Source organism: Mus caroli, unplaced genomic scaffold (assembly GCF_978045245.1).
Source record: "Mus caroli unplaced genomic scaffold, Mus_caroli_1 scaffold_1, whole genome shotgun sequence".
NCBI lineage: Eukaryota > Metazoa > Chordata > Mammalia > Rodentia > Muridae > Mus > Mus caroli.
The window spans coordinates 30,894,691-30,912,107 of NW_028227256.1; the positions used below are offsets into that span (position 1 = coordinate 30,894,691).

At 44.6% G+C, this 17,417-nt stretch overlaps 1 protein-coding gene across 16 annotated transcripts in view; it reads left to right on the forward strand.

Annotated features, from left to right (window-relative positions):
* Dst (dystonin) overlaps positions 1-17,417 on the forward strand; it is a 396,685-nt gene that overhangs the window by 44,480 nt on the left and 334,788 nt on the right. For all 16 annotated transcript variants that reach the window (XM_085836145.1, XM_085836168.1, XM_085836161.1 and 13 more), the window contains exon 3: positions 12,711-12,911. In XM_085836145.1, coding sequence (XP_085692271.1) covers positions 12,711-12,911 — 201 coding nt within the window. The remainder of the gene's footprint in view (positions 1-12,710; positions 12,912-17,417) is intronic.

The window sequence follows — 17,417 nt, forward strand, 5'->3', positions numbered from 1 at the left end:
TCCATGATATCTCACAGAAGAACCCATGTCCACTCAACCAGTCCCACCGAGAATACCGGAAGTAATGCATTGACTGAAGAGAGGATTAGCATATTCAAGTGGTTACATAAAGAAAACAAACAACAGAACCGCTCAACAGAAACCGAACAACCCTTTAAATAAGAGAAAACAATAAAACAGCAACAATGGATTTCTCAATAGCTTTAAATATGAACGACTCCAACTCTCTAATCAAAAGACGCAAGTTAGTACAATGAACGGGGTGGGGGGCTATAAGGGGGGTTTTTGGAGGGGAAATGAGTAAAGAGGATACATTTGAAATGTAAATAAAGAAAATATCTAATTAAAAAAGAAAAAAGGATAGATGACAGAGGTTCTATTTTATTGTAATTGTACTTTTTTTTGAATTACAAAATGGTAATAGTTGTGTTCAATTTATATTTTGAGAGAATTTTTTTTTTAAATTTAATTAAACAGAAAGGGTGATATGCTGCAGGAGTTTCCCTGTCCAATTACATTAGGGCAGCAGGAGGCCTGTGATTGGACAGGGAAAAGGGAGGCGGCGCTAAGAGCTACAAAGACATCTCAGAGGGAAGAGAGGTAAAAATAGAGGCAGACATGAACCAGCATGGTTTTAACCAGCCACAGGTAGTTATGATATCATAAGGTTAGAATAATTAGGATAAAGCTTCTATCATTATCAATTGATTCAGAAATTATTGTATTGGCATCTTGTAATGTGATTTTATTGATACATAAATCTGATTGGTTAAAAAATACAAAACAGAAACAAAACAAAAAAGAAATGAAATCTACCTTTTTGCTCTGTAAAAGAATCTCATTTTCAAAGACAGGTGCTACCTTAGAGGGAAAGAATGAAGAAAAGTCTCCCATGGAAGTGGAACCAAGGAGCAGGTGGCTCTCACTATTGGGATATCTGGCAAAATAGATTTCAAACTTAAAATAATCTGAAGAGGTAAAGAGGGTGTGATGGTTTGAATATACTTGACCCAGGGAGTGACACTATTAGGTGGTGTGGCTTTGTTGGAGTAGGTGTGTCACTCTGAGTGTGGCTTAAGACCCTCATCCTGGCTGCCTAGAAGTCAGTCTTCCATTAGCAGCCTTCAGATGAAGTTATAGAACTCTCAGCTCCTCCTGCACCATGCCTGCCTGGAAGCTGCCATGTTCTCACCTTGATGATAATGGACTGAACCTTTGAACCTGTAAGCCAGCCCCAATTAAATGTTGTCCTTATAAGAGTTGCTTATAGAGGAGAAAGTGGGGAAGAGCCTTGAACACATGGGTACAGGGGGAAAATTCCTGAACAGAACTCCAATGGCATATGCTGTAAGATCAAGAATCGACAAATGGGTCCTCATAAGATTGCAAAGCTTCTGTAAGGCAAAGGACACTGTCAATAGGATAAAAAGGCAACCAACAGATTGGGAAAAGTTCTTTACCAGCCCTACATCTGATAGAGGGCTAATATCCAATATATACAAAGAACTCAAGAAATTAGACTCCCGAGAATCAAATAACCCTATTAAAAAAATTGGGTACAGAGCTAAACAAAGAATTCTCAACTGAGGAATATGAGTGGCCGAATATGGAAGCACCTAAAGAAATGTGCAGCATCCTTAGTCATCAGGGAAATGCAAATCAAAACAATCCTGAAATTCCACCTCACACCAGTCAGAATGGCTAAGATCAAAAACTCAGGTGACAGCAGATACTGGTGAGGATGTGGAGAAAGAGGAACACTCCTCCATTGCTGGTGGGATTCAAGCTGGTACAACCACTCTGGAAATCAGTTTGGTGGTTCCTTAGAAAATGGACATAGTGTTAATTGAGGACCCAGATATACCTTTCTTGGGCATATACCCAGAAGATGCTCCAACATGTAATAAGGGCTCCACTATGTTCATAGCAGCCTTATTTATATTAAGAACCCAGATATCCTTCAACAGAGGAGTGGATACAGAAAATACGGTATTTTTGATTTGCATTTCCTTTACACAGTGAAGTACTACTCAGCTATTAAAAACGACAAATTCATGACATTCTTAGGCAGATTGATAGAACTAGAAAATATCATCCTGAGTGAGGTAACCTAATTGCAAAAGAACACACATGGTATGCACCCACTGATAGGCGGATATTAGCCCAAAAGCTCCAAATACCCAAGATATAATTCACAGACCACATGAAGCTCAAGAAGAAGACCAAAGTGTGGGTGCTTCGGACCTTCTTAGAAGCAGAACAAAATACTCACAGGAGCAAATATGGAGATAAAGTGTAGAGCAGAGATGGAAGGAAAGGCCAGCCAGAGACTGTCCTACCTGAGGATTCATCCCATATACAGTTACCAAACCCAAACACTATTGTGGATGCCAAGAAGTGCATGCTGAAAGGAGCCTGATATGGCTGTCTCCTGAGAGGCCCTGCCAGAGCCTTACAAATACAGAGACGGATGGTTGCAGCCAACCATTGGACTGAGCGCAGGGTCCCTAATAGAGGGGTTAGAGAAAGGACTGAAGGAGCTGAAGGGGTTTGGAAGAACAACAACCCCAGAGGAAGAACAACAATATCAACTAACCAGACACCCCCTTCCCCCAGAGCTTTCAGGGACTAAGCCATTAACCAAGGAGTACACGTAGCTCCAGCTGTATATGTAGCAGAGGATGGCCTTGTCAGGCATCAATGGGAGGAGAGGTTCTTTGTCCTTTGAAGGCTCCATAGATGCCCCAGTGTAGGGGAATCAAGGAAGGGGAGGTAGGAGTGGGTGGGTGGGTGGGTGCTGGAACATTCTCATAGAAGCAGGGGGAGGGAGGGATGGGATAGGAGGTTTCCAGGAGGGAGGAAAACCAGGAAAGTGGATAACATTTGAAATATAAATAAAGAAAATATCTAAGAAAAAAGAAAAAGAAAAAGCCATGTGGACATGTACATTTTGTGTTTACTTAAGAATACATATATAGGGAGGGTATGGGGGACTTTTGGGATAGCATTGGAAATGTAATTGAGGAAAATACGTAATAAAAATATATAAAAATATACATATATACAATATATATATATAAATACACATATATAATGTGTGTGAATGAATGAATGGAATGAATGAATCAAATGAATGTATGAAATGAATGAATGAATGGAATTCATCACTTGAGGTGACAATGCTTTTTCCCTTAGAACCAGAAACTATTGAACTTGCTCTAGTGCCAGGCATAGGAAACTTCCCTTTGACTTACTGAACAGGGGAGTCTGGGAGACTCCCTATAATATTATAGGCTACTCCCCTTGCTCGTTGGTGCCTTCTAGAACTCGAAGGCCAGACTGTTGCTGAAGGCACCACACACATCAGACACAGCCTTGGAGGAACTGAGTTGGAAGTGACCTGAAAACCTCTTCTTCGAGGACTAGCTCTTACGGTCCTGGAAAGTGCTTTGCAAGTTGCCAAGGAGAAAAGTGATCAATACGCCCAGCAGCTGTAAAGCCTGAGCGCCACAGGGACAGCCAGCCTGGCAAGGCAGCTCCAGAAGTATAGTAGCGGCAGTCCTGCCTTGGGAGCAACCAACAGCTGTCCATTTGGACAGCACTCTCAATAGGAGGGAATTTGTGCCTGGCCCTCTAAACCGAGCTCACCACCCATAGGTGCTGAGGTCATGGACCTTAGAGAGAAACCTTTGTTCAGCCATTCCCCTAAACACATAAAATCTTTAACAACATTCCTAACGCTTTTCCTTATACCCATAGATAAGTGTATCTCTCACCCCTCATCAAGAAAGCTACTTTTTAAAGCAGAAGCGACCATTACAGAAATTCACAACTGATGTAGAAAACAGCTAACTGCACAACGCCCAGCCCCAGTACAGGTATCTACAGCATGACCGAAGCACCTGAGGCTCAGGGAACAGCAAGGAGTACCTGGAAGAAAGATAAGAAGACCCAGAGCCCCCAGGGCATCTGTTGATACAGAGAGAATGTTTTCTATCTATGGCAAGGAAGCTATGCCCATGAATTCACAAGAATATGGTTATTTGAACAAAACCAGACTAGTGGCCACACTAGCTGACACATCAGTGTAGATGGGCGACATTCCACATGGTCCCACCCTTAGACAAGAGATACAGGTGATCATTGCCTCCTGAGAGAGAATCGGTCTTCTCCAGGGAAGAGACCAGATAAGTTAAGTATTCCCAAGTGGCCGCCCCTAAACAGATACATGTATGATAAACACTAGTGGATTCAGTTGTTTGTATTTATACACACATATGTACACATATGTACACATATGTGTAACAGTGACTGAAGAGGTCATAAATTTGAGGGGGGACACAGGAAGAACTGGGAAATGATGTAAACATATCATTCATGTGTAACATTCTGAAAAAATAATTAAAAATCAAAGTTAAATAAAGTCTGAATGAAGAAAATAGCCACACATGGTCAGTAGCTGAAGTATTGGGTAGGTCACAGTAAGAGATTAGGAAATTGTCTCACAGCTCGCTGAGAACAGCTTTAAAGAGACCACTGAGGAAACTTGGCTTCTGTCCCTGAAGCCTTCAGTAAAGCTGGTGCCAGATCATGTGTGATAATTCCAGAAGGCAGAGACAGGCAGATCTGTTGGTTTAAAAGTAGTCTCAGCAGAAGTGGTCGGACTGCGAACAGTCTGATTTAGAGTTTGTTGGCACAAAAGCCGTCTGAGCGTTTATTATGGCTCTTTTGGGAAACTGAAGAGGGAGGTGACCTCGTTGTGATGAGGAGGCCATCTTCGTAAATAGCAACAGAGAATTTTTAGTTACCCGATAATGACTGGAAAAATGATAGATTTTGCACAACATTCTGGACTGCAGATGTCAGCCAGCAGAGGAGTGGGGTGGTTTTCTGCACGCACACTAATGTCCACTATAGCTCATCTTGCGTCTATAAGTTCAAAGCACTTAGTGTCTCTAGAGAAGAAGATGTCAGTCATATGTCAAGTAATTCCAACGCCAAGTCTCCTTTTGGTATTTTGAGTTTTACTTCTTCAGCAGTGTAGTCTGTGCTTGTGGTCTCAGGTGACTTTGGGCGCAGAATCAGATACACACTGTATTTGTGTGAGTAATTTGGTAGAACTAAGAGAACAAGCTGGGCTGTGTTCTGGATGCACAGAGTTGGGTTTCTTGCAACTATAAATGCACAGCCACACTGGAGTCTGGAGAGGCCACAGGCAGGCCCCATCTGGACTGGACCAGTGGCTGCTGTGGGTTCTCTCTCCACTTACAGTCTCTGTGCTGATGTGTCAGCCAGTAAGGGCTGCACAGCCGCTCTTAGTCCCGTGTTGTTACTGCAAGCGTGATCTTCAGAGTGACAGGATTAGAATCTGCTGGTAACTTGTTAAAAATACAGACTCCTGGGCCCCAATATTTCTCCACCAAACTCTCAAAGGAGGGGCTTTGCTGCAGGTCTGTAGTTTCAGTTCCTTTTGCTGAAGAAGCTTAAGAAAGACAGGGTTTATTTGTCTCACAGTTGCAGGTTACAGTTCATCGCTGTGAGAAGTGGAGGTGACCAGAGCTGGAAGCACTTAGTCACATGATGTCCACAATTCAGAGCAGAGAGCAATGAGTTATCACATGTGTGCTAGCACTCAGCTTGTCTTCTCTATACTCAACCCAGAATCCCCTGCCCAAAGATGGTGTCCCTTGCAGTGGGCAGGGATTCCCACCTCAGTTAAACTAATAAAAGCCTCCCACAGACCCACACTCAAGGTTCTTGTTTACGGATTAACATCCCTGACTTGAACCAAAAGCAACTATAGGTATATGGTAGGATCTACAGTCACGTCTACTGCTTAAAACAGATGAGAGCTAGGCAGCCCTCAGTAGGTCTTGAGATACTGGAACTACTGAGTCCCTCCTAATTCCTTTCAGTCTTTATGTGCCCCTGTTGAATATTCCAAGACTGCACGAAGGCACTTTAATTCATTGGGCCAACCTCTGAGCTGTGTCAGATTAGTAACAGGCCAGCTGAAGGTACTGTGGAGCATCTTCACGGAATTATGTATTGAGATACCGCTAATCATCAAGACATCACAGTGAGTTATCACAAAAACACGTCAGGAGCTTGTGGGATGGCTTGTAGGTTAAGAGCTTGTACCGCTCTTGCAGAGGACCTGCATAGGTTCCAGGCACCCAAAGCAGGTGGCTCACAATCACCTGTAATGTCTATGACATGGGATATGATGTGCTTTTCTGGCCTTCAGAGTCACTACAGTCACATGCACAAATAACACACACACACACACACACACAATCATCATCATCATCACCGTTTTAAGAGGTGTTGTCTGGATGTAGAGAAATTGTAGCCCTTCTGTACTGTTTGGGGTGTGGGAAGCAGTATAGTAACTGTGACACACAGTATAGAACAGAGGTTTCTCAAACAATGCTAATAGAATCATGTGGTCCCAGGACCCTACTTCTGGTAATTCTCTTGGATACAAGAGAACTGAGTTGAACTCTTCAAGAGACATATGTACACCCATATTTATTGCACATCTCTTAAAATGGCTGATATGCCAATAGACTAATGCCAATCACCTCATGAATGAGTGAAGAAAATATGGCATGTAGTGATTATCATCCGCTTAAAAGGAAGACATCCACAGGGCGTATCTGACATGGGTGAGTGTTGGGGACCTGATGCTAACTGTAGTATTGTAGTCACAGGAAGATAAGCACTGCACCTTCCGTTTGCTCGTGAAGAACCTGAAAGATTCAAATCCACAGATTCAAAGAATGAAGTAATTTCTAATTGAGCCCAAAGGAGCTGCACATAGGGAGTAGAGACCTCCTGCCCAACATCACATCTGAATTTAACAGTACTCTATTATGTACTTAATTAAAGTCTAAGAGGGCTTATCTCAAGTTCAGTCTTTTTCCCAGAACACCTTCCCCACCCCACAAACACACTGAAGACTGTCATGAGAAGCCGTTACCCAGAAAGTACCAAAACACTGGACTGGCCTTAAAGATGGCAAAGTCCCCTATAGTGAGGCTTCTAAATGTCCACCGCCTATTTAAAGGGGTTGGTGTTGTTCTAATTTGCTTTGACAAAACACTGGCCCAGAGCAACTTGTGGGAAGTTGGCTTATAGGCTGCAGAGGGGAAGCCAAAGCTGGAGAGCTAGGGTAAGAACTGAAGTGGAGGGGCAGAGGGGGCCTTCTGGCTTGCTTGTTCTGGCATGCTCAGCTTGCTTTTTTAAAAAAAGGTGTGTTTTTCTTTTAATTTCTTTTCTGCTTCAACATTTCCTCCTTCCCCCTGTGCCCAGTTATCTAGAAAGACCAGGAGTGGGTACTTAAACAAGAGACCTCAAAAAGTCAAGGTAAGTCAGCCCAAGATTAGCAGGCTACAACAGGCCAGAGTCTGGCTGCTAATGTCTCCACTCGGAGCCTGGTAGGAAAAGCTGGTACATGATAAGGTAGTTCCAGAAGCTAGCATCAACCCTGCCCAGCCGGGTTTTCTGCAGTAGGGTACCCCTAGCAAGGTCAGGCTGTGCAAAAAGTGGTGTTTGTTAGCCTTGTCAAAGAGCTCCTCCCTGTAGGCATCCAGAAACTGAGCCCCCTCTCCGCCCAAGCTATGGGTTGTCACACGCTGAACCAGCACTGCCCTGGCCACCCAAGAAACCAGCCAATCCCAATGGCCCCTCAGCTTGCTCTCAACCAGCCCAGACTACCTGCCCAGGGATATGCCGTAACTTATCAATTAGCAATCAAGAGGCTTCCCCTCACACATCCACAGATCCGTGTAATTGAGACACTTCCTCCACTGAGACCCCCTTTTCCCACATACGTCTAGGTTTGTGTCAAGTTGAGAAAAACCCTCGACACAGGTGTTGTTAGCAGAGAACAGGAAATCACCGCCTTGCTTGAGTGAGGTGGCCGAAGGGTAGGGAGCCTTCCCCAAACACCTTTCCTAGAGAACCAGGCATGAGTACAACGGTGAAGGAAATATTTAATAAAACTGATAAAACTGGAGCCCAGGAAAGAGTAGGACACAGGGCAGGGAGGGAAGGTAGGTGAACCAGAAAAACCAAGACCCAGCCTCTCGTGGAGGTCTTTATTGAAGTGGTCATGGAGTCTGCCCAGGACAACCAGCGTGACTTGTGTAAATTACACTCCTGTCCTCACACCAGCTGAGGAAGAAGTAACTAGCTGTATTCTAGTACAGTCCTCTCTGTACTGTCCAGTGAGAGGATGTTCTGTGACCTCCCTCAAACCCACGATGGGTGTGTGAGGTTGGAGTGAGCCAATCACAGTTGTTTTTATTTAATGTTTCATACAAATATATTTTGATCCTATTCCTTCCCCTCCCCCAATCCCTCCAGCTCATCCCTCACCTCCCTACCCACACAACGTCATGTTCTTTCTCTTAAAACAAAATGTCCAAGTGTGTGTGTGTGTTTGCACGTGTGTGTGTGTGTCGACTCCGATTTGGCCACTCCTACCTCTGATGGGGCGTTATACCTTCTGATTGTGTTAGCCTGTGGTGGAGTTGTACCTCCTGTCTTCCTTTAGCTGTGTGCCTTTTTGTAAGTTTGGGGTCAGGAAGGGACAGCTAATTGTATTGATGATCACAAGTTCTTCCTCTAGCTTTGTGGCCAGGTTAAGGCCCCAGCTGCTCTTTTGATGAAATGCCAGGGTGTGAGAGTTACAGGCATCCTCTTGGGGACCCAACACCACTTCCAATCCCCTAACCCTGCCTACCGCGAGGTAGCAAGGTCAAATGGACAGCGAGAAAAGGACTATGTTATCTCCTGAGTCCTAACACCAAAAAGAGCTCGTAGCACCACCTACTGTCTCAAAATAAAATTTCCTTTTGTCAGGTCATGGTTTATGGTGTGTAGGAGGAGTATCTTGAACCTGCACAGTGACTCAGGGAAACCGTGATGGTTTCATCTTCATATTATTGGCCATCACAGCTCTGAACTGCCTGAAATTTGCTGGCCTGGGAGTCAGGAAGTAAGCGATACAGTAATATCAATGCATTATAATGGACACAGGAAATCCACAGCCATGATCCAATCAATGCGGAGTAATAGGACTGGCAGGTGAGCACAGTGGTCAGACTCACTGCAGATTGCATGCCTGGGAATCTCCAGGGCCAGGAACTCTCACCCAGGGAGCAGGCCTCTCATATCTTCAGCAAGAAATGTGACTTGTCTTCCTTTCACACCTGGGTATATTCGAGAATATATTTTATTTATACAGTAATACATAGTAATCATAACAGACACTTCGGCCCTGCCGTGTACCAGGCATTTAGGCTTTGCTTACTTGAAACCGTTATTCTCCTCTGCAAACCTGTGGAGTAATTAGTTTTTATGCTCATTTTACAGATAAGGAAATAGTTGTGTCTAACCAAGAGCACACAACTAGGAAATAACAGAGGTCGTGGATCCAGATGGGCTAAAATATGTGTGCTCTGCTCTGATGCTTAGAAAATTTGATTGTAAAATAAAGCAATTATATTTAGAGTAGAATTTACAGAAATCTGCATAAAAACCAAAAGAACAAACAAAAACCTATGCATTTCTACTTTTGCTACTCAGAGAATAAGCAATTCTACGAGCTAGCAAGATGGCACAGGAGATAAAGGTGTTTGTCACCAAATCTGACAGCTGGAGATCAATCCTGGACCCATATGGTGGAAAGAGAGCTGGCTTCTGCAGTTGTTCTCTGATGTCTATAGGTGCACCATGGTGTGGATACACACTCACACCCACACACACCACATGCACACACAGATACACTTGTACATATACACACAGAGACACACATGCACACACACACATATACACCACACCACACACACACCCCATACACACATACAGACATACTTGTGCGCGTACATACAGAAACACATGTACTTATAGACACACATGCACATATATAAACACCATACACACACACCCTATACAAACACACATACATAGACACACTTGTGCATGTGCATACAGATATACATGTCCACACACACACATGGATACTCTTGTATACATCCACACAGAGACACACATGCACACATACATACACACCACACACACAACCTACACGTACACACACATAGACACACTTATGCACATACATACAGATACACATGCACATAAGAATACACATGCAGGAACACACACACACAAATATAATTTAAACAACAAATCGCAAACCAAACCCATATTCTTCATTGAGTGTCTTCTTGGGCAGTCTTGATTATTCTAGAAGATGTGGAGTGGACGGATTGTTGTTCTCCAGACTGACTGCAGAATTGTGGTCTAATCTAGTGTGTGTGTGTGTGACTTTAAGAGAGTTTTGGGCCACGTTCACCTCCTGAGTGTTTCTAGGATTTGTAGATTACTGAGAACTGTTAGCAATGACAGGAACCCAGCAAAAGGCAGCTGCTTATTATTCATAAGAAGAGAAATCTCCATTTCTATCAAATAAACCTTAGATTCACTCCGTTACTAGAGAAGTTAGCAATGATCGTTAGTGCCACCTAGTGGTTAGAATAAATTGTGGTCCTTGAGATTCTCAGAAACTATCCTTAGCAAGTCTAGTTCAGATGACGAGAGGAGTGTACACTGGACTCCAGGCTAGTCCATGGTTACCAGTTCCTTTGAGTGATCCAATTTCTGCTTTAAACATGGTTTTCAGTTGACCCCAGCTCCCTGTCCCTAAATCCGCCTCCCAGCAGCTGCTGTAATACCCGCTGGGCTGTATGGGGGCCGAAGAGATCTTCTGGATCTATTTTGAGAAGAAGAGGGCCAGCTGAACTCTCACACAGGGGTGGGGTGAGAGCAGGCTGATGTGAGAAGAGCTGATCCAGAGAGTGATGTCCGTTTTGACAATCTGCTTGCATTTCCTCCTTGTTCATCTCTGTTGTCCGTGGCACGTAGGCCCTCCTCTGTGTCCGCTTCTCTGTTTCACATCCTCCAGTTCATGTTCAGGGTCTCCACAGTCACATGCCAGCTCACCTCCTGGCTCTTCAGCGAGAAGTCCCTGCACACACTCTTTCTGAGCTGGGCGCATCCACAGTCAGATCTTCTTTAGAATGTGCTGCTTTGCTGGCTGTGTTAGTCTCACCTCAGTCTTTTAGTCTTTTATGTCTCTTCTAAAATCCAGACAAGGCACAAACACATAGCCCCCACGCCCCCCAGAGTATCTGTTGCTTACTGAACCCCTTTCATTTCCATCCATGCCTGACTTACACTCTCCTGCTGGCGTGTCATAGAATAGCATCACTGTGCTTGTAAATACTTCATACATGTGCCTGCCGTTTTACATATTCATTCATTCCTAAGTCCTGTCCCTTGCCTGGAACATAACTACTATTCGGTCTTCAAGAGCCTGCCGCCCACTAAACTGAGCCAAATATAGAGTATTCTCAGCTCCATTCAATCCTTTCTGTGAGACTGGCTACCACTGAGAGTGGTGCTTGTGTGTTTGTGAACTCAGTGTGAATTACTCCTTTTGTTCTCTGCTAAACTGCTTTTTGTTCTCTGCCACAAGAGGACTGAGACCATCTCTGATAACTTTTGAAATTCTTTTCACACTATGACTTATTTGAACTTGTTTCTTTGTCTGAAGAGCTATGCTTACCCTACCTCAAGAGAGAAAGAACACGTGACTGCTTTATCAAGCACCTGCTTTTTTTCTAGATATGCTACTCGGCATTTTACATATACCCTTTGTTTAGAAGCTAAAAGTCTTATGTATAGAATGTGAACATTCCGTGGAGTAGCAGAAGTCACAGATGTTTAATAACTGTGTGGCTTTATCCATGACTCAGCATGTGGACACAGGTACATCACTCCCACGCTCATATCCTTGACCAGGCTACCTCTGCTTTAGCTCTGCATCTTCCCTTTGTTATGATGTAATGATGCTCTGCATCCCTATGGACCCTCCCAAGAGATTCTGCTCTCAGGAATGCAGAGGGGTTCTTCATCCATCATCTCTGTTGATGTAGTAAATTAAGGACATAAACAGAAGTAAGTTTAAGGGAGTCAGGTCTTATTTGGTTTACAATTCCAGGTCATGGTCCAGTGTTGTAAGAATGTCAAGATACTAACTTGAGCAATCAAGTTACACCCACAGCCAGGAGCAGAGAGAGAAGGAATGCACATGTGGTTTCTTGTGCGCCATCTCTTTCCTCTTTTATAGACTCCAGGATTCAGACATAAGGAATGGTGCTGCCCACTATGGGCAAATCTTCCCACCTCTATTACACCTCAATACATGCCCACAGACCTGATCTAGACAGCTCCTCATTAAGACTCAATTCCCAGGTGATTTTTAGATTGTGCTCTTGGCATTTAAAACTAACCATCCGCCTGGTCTCGTGTTCTATGTCCCACCCTATCCTCTGTATCGAGTTTAGGCAGGTGTATTCACAACTCATCTGAACAATGCAGAAGAAGAGCAGAGTCCTCTTTCCTTTTTCATTCCTCCATCAACCTATTTGATCTCAAGGTCATTTTCTAATGTAGAAGTGCCCTGAGCCCTGTGGAAAATATTTTCACGCGTGTTGAACCATTTAGACTCACAAATGGGAATGTAGATGATTTCATTGAGTAGGGGGGACTTGGGGAGCACTCAGTTTAACTAACTCCAGGAAATATTTATACAAAAATGTGGAAATCTGAATTCCTGTGTGTGTTTCCTGCCACAGGGGTTCCGAGCAAGCCCCCGGCACATCAGGAGGCGAGTTGCAGCGGCCGCAGCTGCCCGGCTTGAAGAAGTGAAGCCTGTGGTGGAAGTCCATCATCAGAGTGAACAAGAGTCATCGGGGAGGAAGCGAAGGATCAAGAAAAACAGCCGGGTGCAGCCAGAATTCTATCACTCTGTTCAAGGTGCTTCCACCAGAAGGCCTGTAAGTAGAGAGCTGTCTTTTGTACAAGTGTTGAATAACAGTCAAATGGTGAAATTATTCTCTTAAATAAGTTTGGATAAATAGTTGAGCCATCCTGTTGTTCCCCCACAAAGTGACTGCGTGTTCACATAAAGGAAGGGGGGTTGTGCTTTCCAAGAAGGTGTTGGGGAGGTCCTTGCCAGAGGCAGGAGCAGGCCAGTGTCACTCAGACTGATCTAAAACCTAGGGAATTCCTAGCGCCCTTGAAGCTGTGGTCTAGAATGAGGATGGGAGCGCTAGAGTTAACAGGCTGGCAGGTTGAGGTGTGCTAAGACATCACAGCAACAATAGAGTCAGTATCAAGAGAGGGAAAGCATCCAAGACAGGCTTGAGCTGGAACCTGTGATGGTGGCTGATCCCCTCCCAGGAGTCTCTAGGGCTGGGACTCAGCTCGGGGTCACTCTGGAAGAGCTTCTAACTGGCCTGTCAGCTGTAAGAAAGCAAAAGGCTCTGTCCCCCTAACTGTGCTGGTGAGAATGGCCCCACGAGGCTCACATAGTTGACTGCTTGCCCCTCCCCCATTGGTAGAACTGTTTGGGGAGCATAGGAGGTGCTGCCTTGTTGGAAGAGGTATCCCACTCAGAATGCACTTCAAGGTTTCAAAAGCCTAAGCCCTTCCCACTTAGCCCCCTTTCTCTGTCTAGTGGTTGTCATCTCAAGATGTGAGCTCTCAGCTTCTATTTCAGTGTCATGGCCACCTGCCTGCTGCTATGCTCCCTACAATGGTCAGAGACTCTAACCCTCTGGAGCCATGAGCCCCAAATTAGATGTTTTTTTTTTTTACAAGTTGTCTTGGTCCTGACGGTTTTTGTCATGGCTGTATAAAAGCAACTGAGACACTAGTCATGTGTTCACAGCACGGCTTTCCCTGGGGCACCGGAGCTCAGCTGGGGATGGGCCACTCATTTTCTGAACACATTATTCTAAGTGCTCTGGTGTCCTCGTCTTGGTGGCTTTTGGCATATGGATTTTTCTAACCAATACTGTGATTAAGGATTTGGGCCTTGAAAAATGCTATTTGAAAGCTTTAAAAATGCTATTTCTGAACTGCCATGATGTTACATTGTTTTAGCATTAGAATTTAGCATTATTCACCTGGTTTATCCTCATGCTATGCTTAGCCCGTATTGCCATTTCCTGTGCTGACAGCCTAAGGGACCTGTCAAGATGTGACTTGATAATCCCTCTGCAAACACAGAAGCCATTCCATTGGGGTCACTGGGTGGCAGGTCACATGTGGAAATAGGTTTAGTGACTAGGCCAGCAGAAGGGTCCTATTTCTAATGAATTGTTTGCAACAGAACTGCTTAATGACAAAGACCTGTGATTGATGTTTACAACAGGCAGTGCTAGGCAGGGACATGTGTTCAGGGAGAGGAGAGGAAGGGGCATAGAGAGCTGTCGAATTTACGTAATTTACGTGGGGTTTGCATAAGAGAAACAGGTAGGAAAGAAATTCAGGAAGCTGACTGGGACCAAAACAGTTGCACGCAAGCACTGGTTTAAATGTCACCCACTGTGCTTCACAGAGGCAAGGCAGGGTGAGTATGGTGACCTTAGGAAGATTAAACATACGCAGCCAGCGTGAACAGCAGTGCAGGCTGGGACAGGTCAGCGACTACTGCAGTACTCTAGGTGTCAGGCCTCAGCTCCGCCATCTCTTCCTCGCAGAAGGGAATCTGAGGATGGTGTGTATGCTTCGGAGCTGGGGATGCATACTCCCTCATCTGATTGCATCTCCATTGAGTCTTCTGGGAGGCCGGAAATTGTCAGTCAGCAGGGAGGAGGCTCCTCGTGTCATATGATTTCTGGGCAAACTTTTGACATCGTCAGGCTGCTGCTAATGTGATGTTGCCTGTGGACTGAATGGTGTATGCCCTTTGATGGGTTTAGTTGTTTGCCGTCACCAGTACCTGCTGTAGCCAGTCCATTCAACACAGGTCCAGACCTGTTCTTTTTCTCACCTCTGCTCACATAAAGTCAGTGCTGTCACACCTTGCTGGAAGAAGAACTCTCCCTGTGGCTTGGAGATGGGCTGAGATGACATCAGCCGTAGAGACCCAGGATTATTTGAATGGCCTTCTGCAAGCTACTCCTGGCATTTCTAGTCACAGTTTGTTATTTGTTTATTTATTTATTTTTTTGTTTTCTATTTTTATTTTTTTTTAATTATTTATTTATTTTATGTATATGAGTACACAACCTTTACTCTCTTCAGACAAACCAGAAGAGGGCATCAGATCTCATTACAGATGGCTGTGAGCCACCATGTGATTGCTGGGAATTGAACTCAGGACCTCTGGAAGAGCAGTCAGTGCTCTTAATCACTGAGCCATCTCTCCAGCCCTATTTATTTTTTTATACTCCAAAACAAGACTTGCAAATAAGAAAGGCCAGCAGCGTAACTGCAGAGAAGAATTAGAGAATATGACAGTGGCTGAGGCTGTTGTAGCTCCGTGGTAAAGTGCTCGCCTGATTCTTGAATGGCTGTGGGTTCGATTCCCTAGCATGGAAGGAGGAGGCAAGGAAAACAATGACTGAACCACTTTAGCCAGCTTGCATCATGGTGGCATGTCATGTGGTATGCCTTCAGGGCTTTAGGCTATAACATACTCATCCTGAATTCATAATTCATACTCAAGTATGCCTATAAGATGTGTGATGGGATCACTAACAGAAACTTAATCAATAATACATACACTTATTATGGCACTCCTGAGGGAATTAGCTGTCTCTAGAGCTGAGTAGATAGACAACCATTTATCCTAGTTTTCTCTCAGTAAATGTGTCTTGAGATTGATTGTCTGTCTTACGGCCTGTCACTGGCATATCTAGAAATCTCGAACCACACTGGAGCAGGGAAGGCAGATCTAGCTCCTCCCTTGGGCTTTAATACTTTGGACAGTACAAAATACTTTTGTGTTTCTGAATCCTAGAGTTCTTAAATATTGCATTAGTCGCTTTCTCAGCTGCTGCGACTGCCGTATCCAATAGAAACGAGAGAGGAGGCTGTATTTTGTTTCCTGGTGTCAGAAGGTGATTCTCTATTACTGCGAGGTGCAGAGCCTCCCGGTTATTGATGATAGGAATGTGCTGATGCAGCTCAGATAGGAAGGAGTGCAGGCTGGAGCCAGGGCAGGCAGCACCTTCAAAGACCTGTCCCCAGTGAGGCCTGTCCTCTAGCCAGGCTCTGCCTCCATCACCTCACAGCCTTCAGACAGTGCCACAGACAAGGCACCATGCTTTCAGGGTAGGAGACCATGGAGGGCGTTCCAGATTCAAACTTTAGCAGCTTTCATTGTTGTAATGGGAAGACCTCTCCACATTTGCCTCCGAGTTCCTGGGCTGTGCTCCCCCCCCCCTCCCCTCCGTGCTCCTCTCTGCTGTGCTCCCTCCCTCCTGTGCTTCTCTCTGGTTTGCATCTCCTTTAATTACCCTCAGAGACCTGGGGCAAGGCTCAGTGTCCAGAGGAGGATTAGTGTGTCTGGTGGAAAGCAGGGGCTGACATTCAAACCCAGATCCTCTGAACTTGAGAGGGTTGAGACAAAAATAGGAGAAACTGTGCATGTTCACGTTTCTAATCTACCCCCTGGATGTTTTAACCACACCGAGTCTCCGTGGTCCTTCCTGTACAGGTGGCAGGTACTGTATAAATGAAACCTTTGGGTTTTAAATAGCATAAATCAGCCTGGCGGGTGGTGACGCATGCCTTTGATCACAGTGCCTTTAACCCCAGCACTAAGGCAGCAGAGGCAGGCAGATCTCTGTGAGTTGGAGGCCAACTTGGTCTACAGAGTGAGTTCAAGGAGAGCCAGGACTATACACAGAAGAAACAAAACAACAGCTAAAAACCAAGAGCAATTACATCCGTTAAAACCTATATTTATCGAAAAACCAAAAAAAAAAAATATATATATATATATATATAAAACCCTATATTTAAATGGTTGTGAAAGGTAAATAAACCCTAACCCTTATTTTTACTGTGTATACTTATTGTTGGCTTGAACTTCCTGTGTCAGGGACATAGGGACCTTTGTTCTAATGTCTGTTCACATGGATCCGTGCGTCACATGGATCCGTGTGTGTGTGTGTGTGTGTGTGTGTGTGTGTGTGTGCGTGTGCGTGTGTGTGTGTGTGTGTGTGTGAGAGAGAGAGAGAGAGAGAGAGAGAAAGAGAGAGAGAGGGAGAAAGAAAGAAATAGCTCTCAGGCATTGGGACATAAAGGTTCTAGAATGATTTAAAAGAACGGAACAGAAACAATGTATCCATTTCTGTTCTATTTCTGGGATTCGACTTCTTTTCAGTGTCCCTGCAGGGTTGCCTCCATTTCTCTGTGGCTTAGAATTAGACCCCTGTGCCTATCAGCTGCAAATGTACCTGCATCGGTGGTTGTCTAAGTGGTATCTAAGTGGTAGCTTTTCTCCTCCATGGTCAGGAATAGCAGCCTGGAGCTCCTGGCTTCAT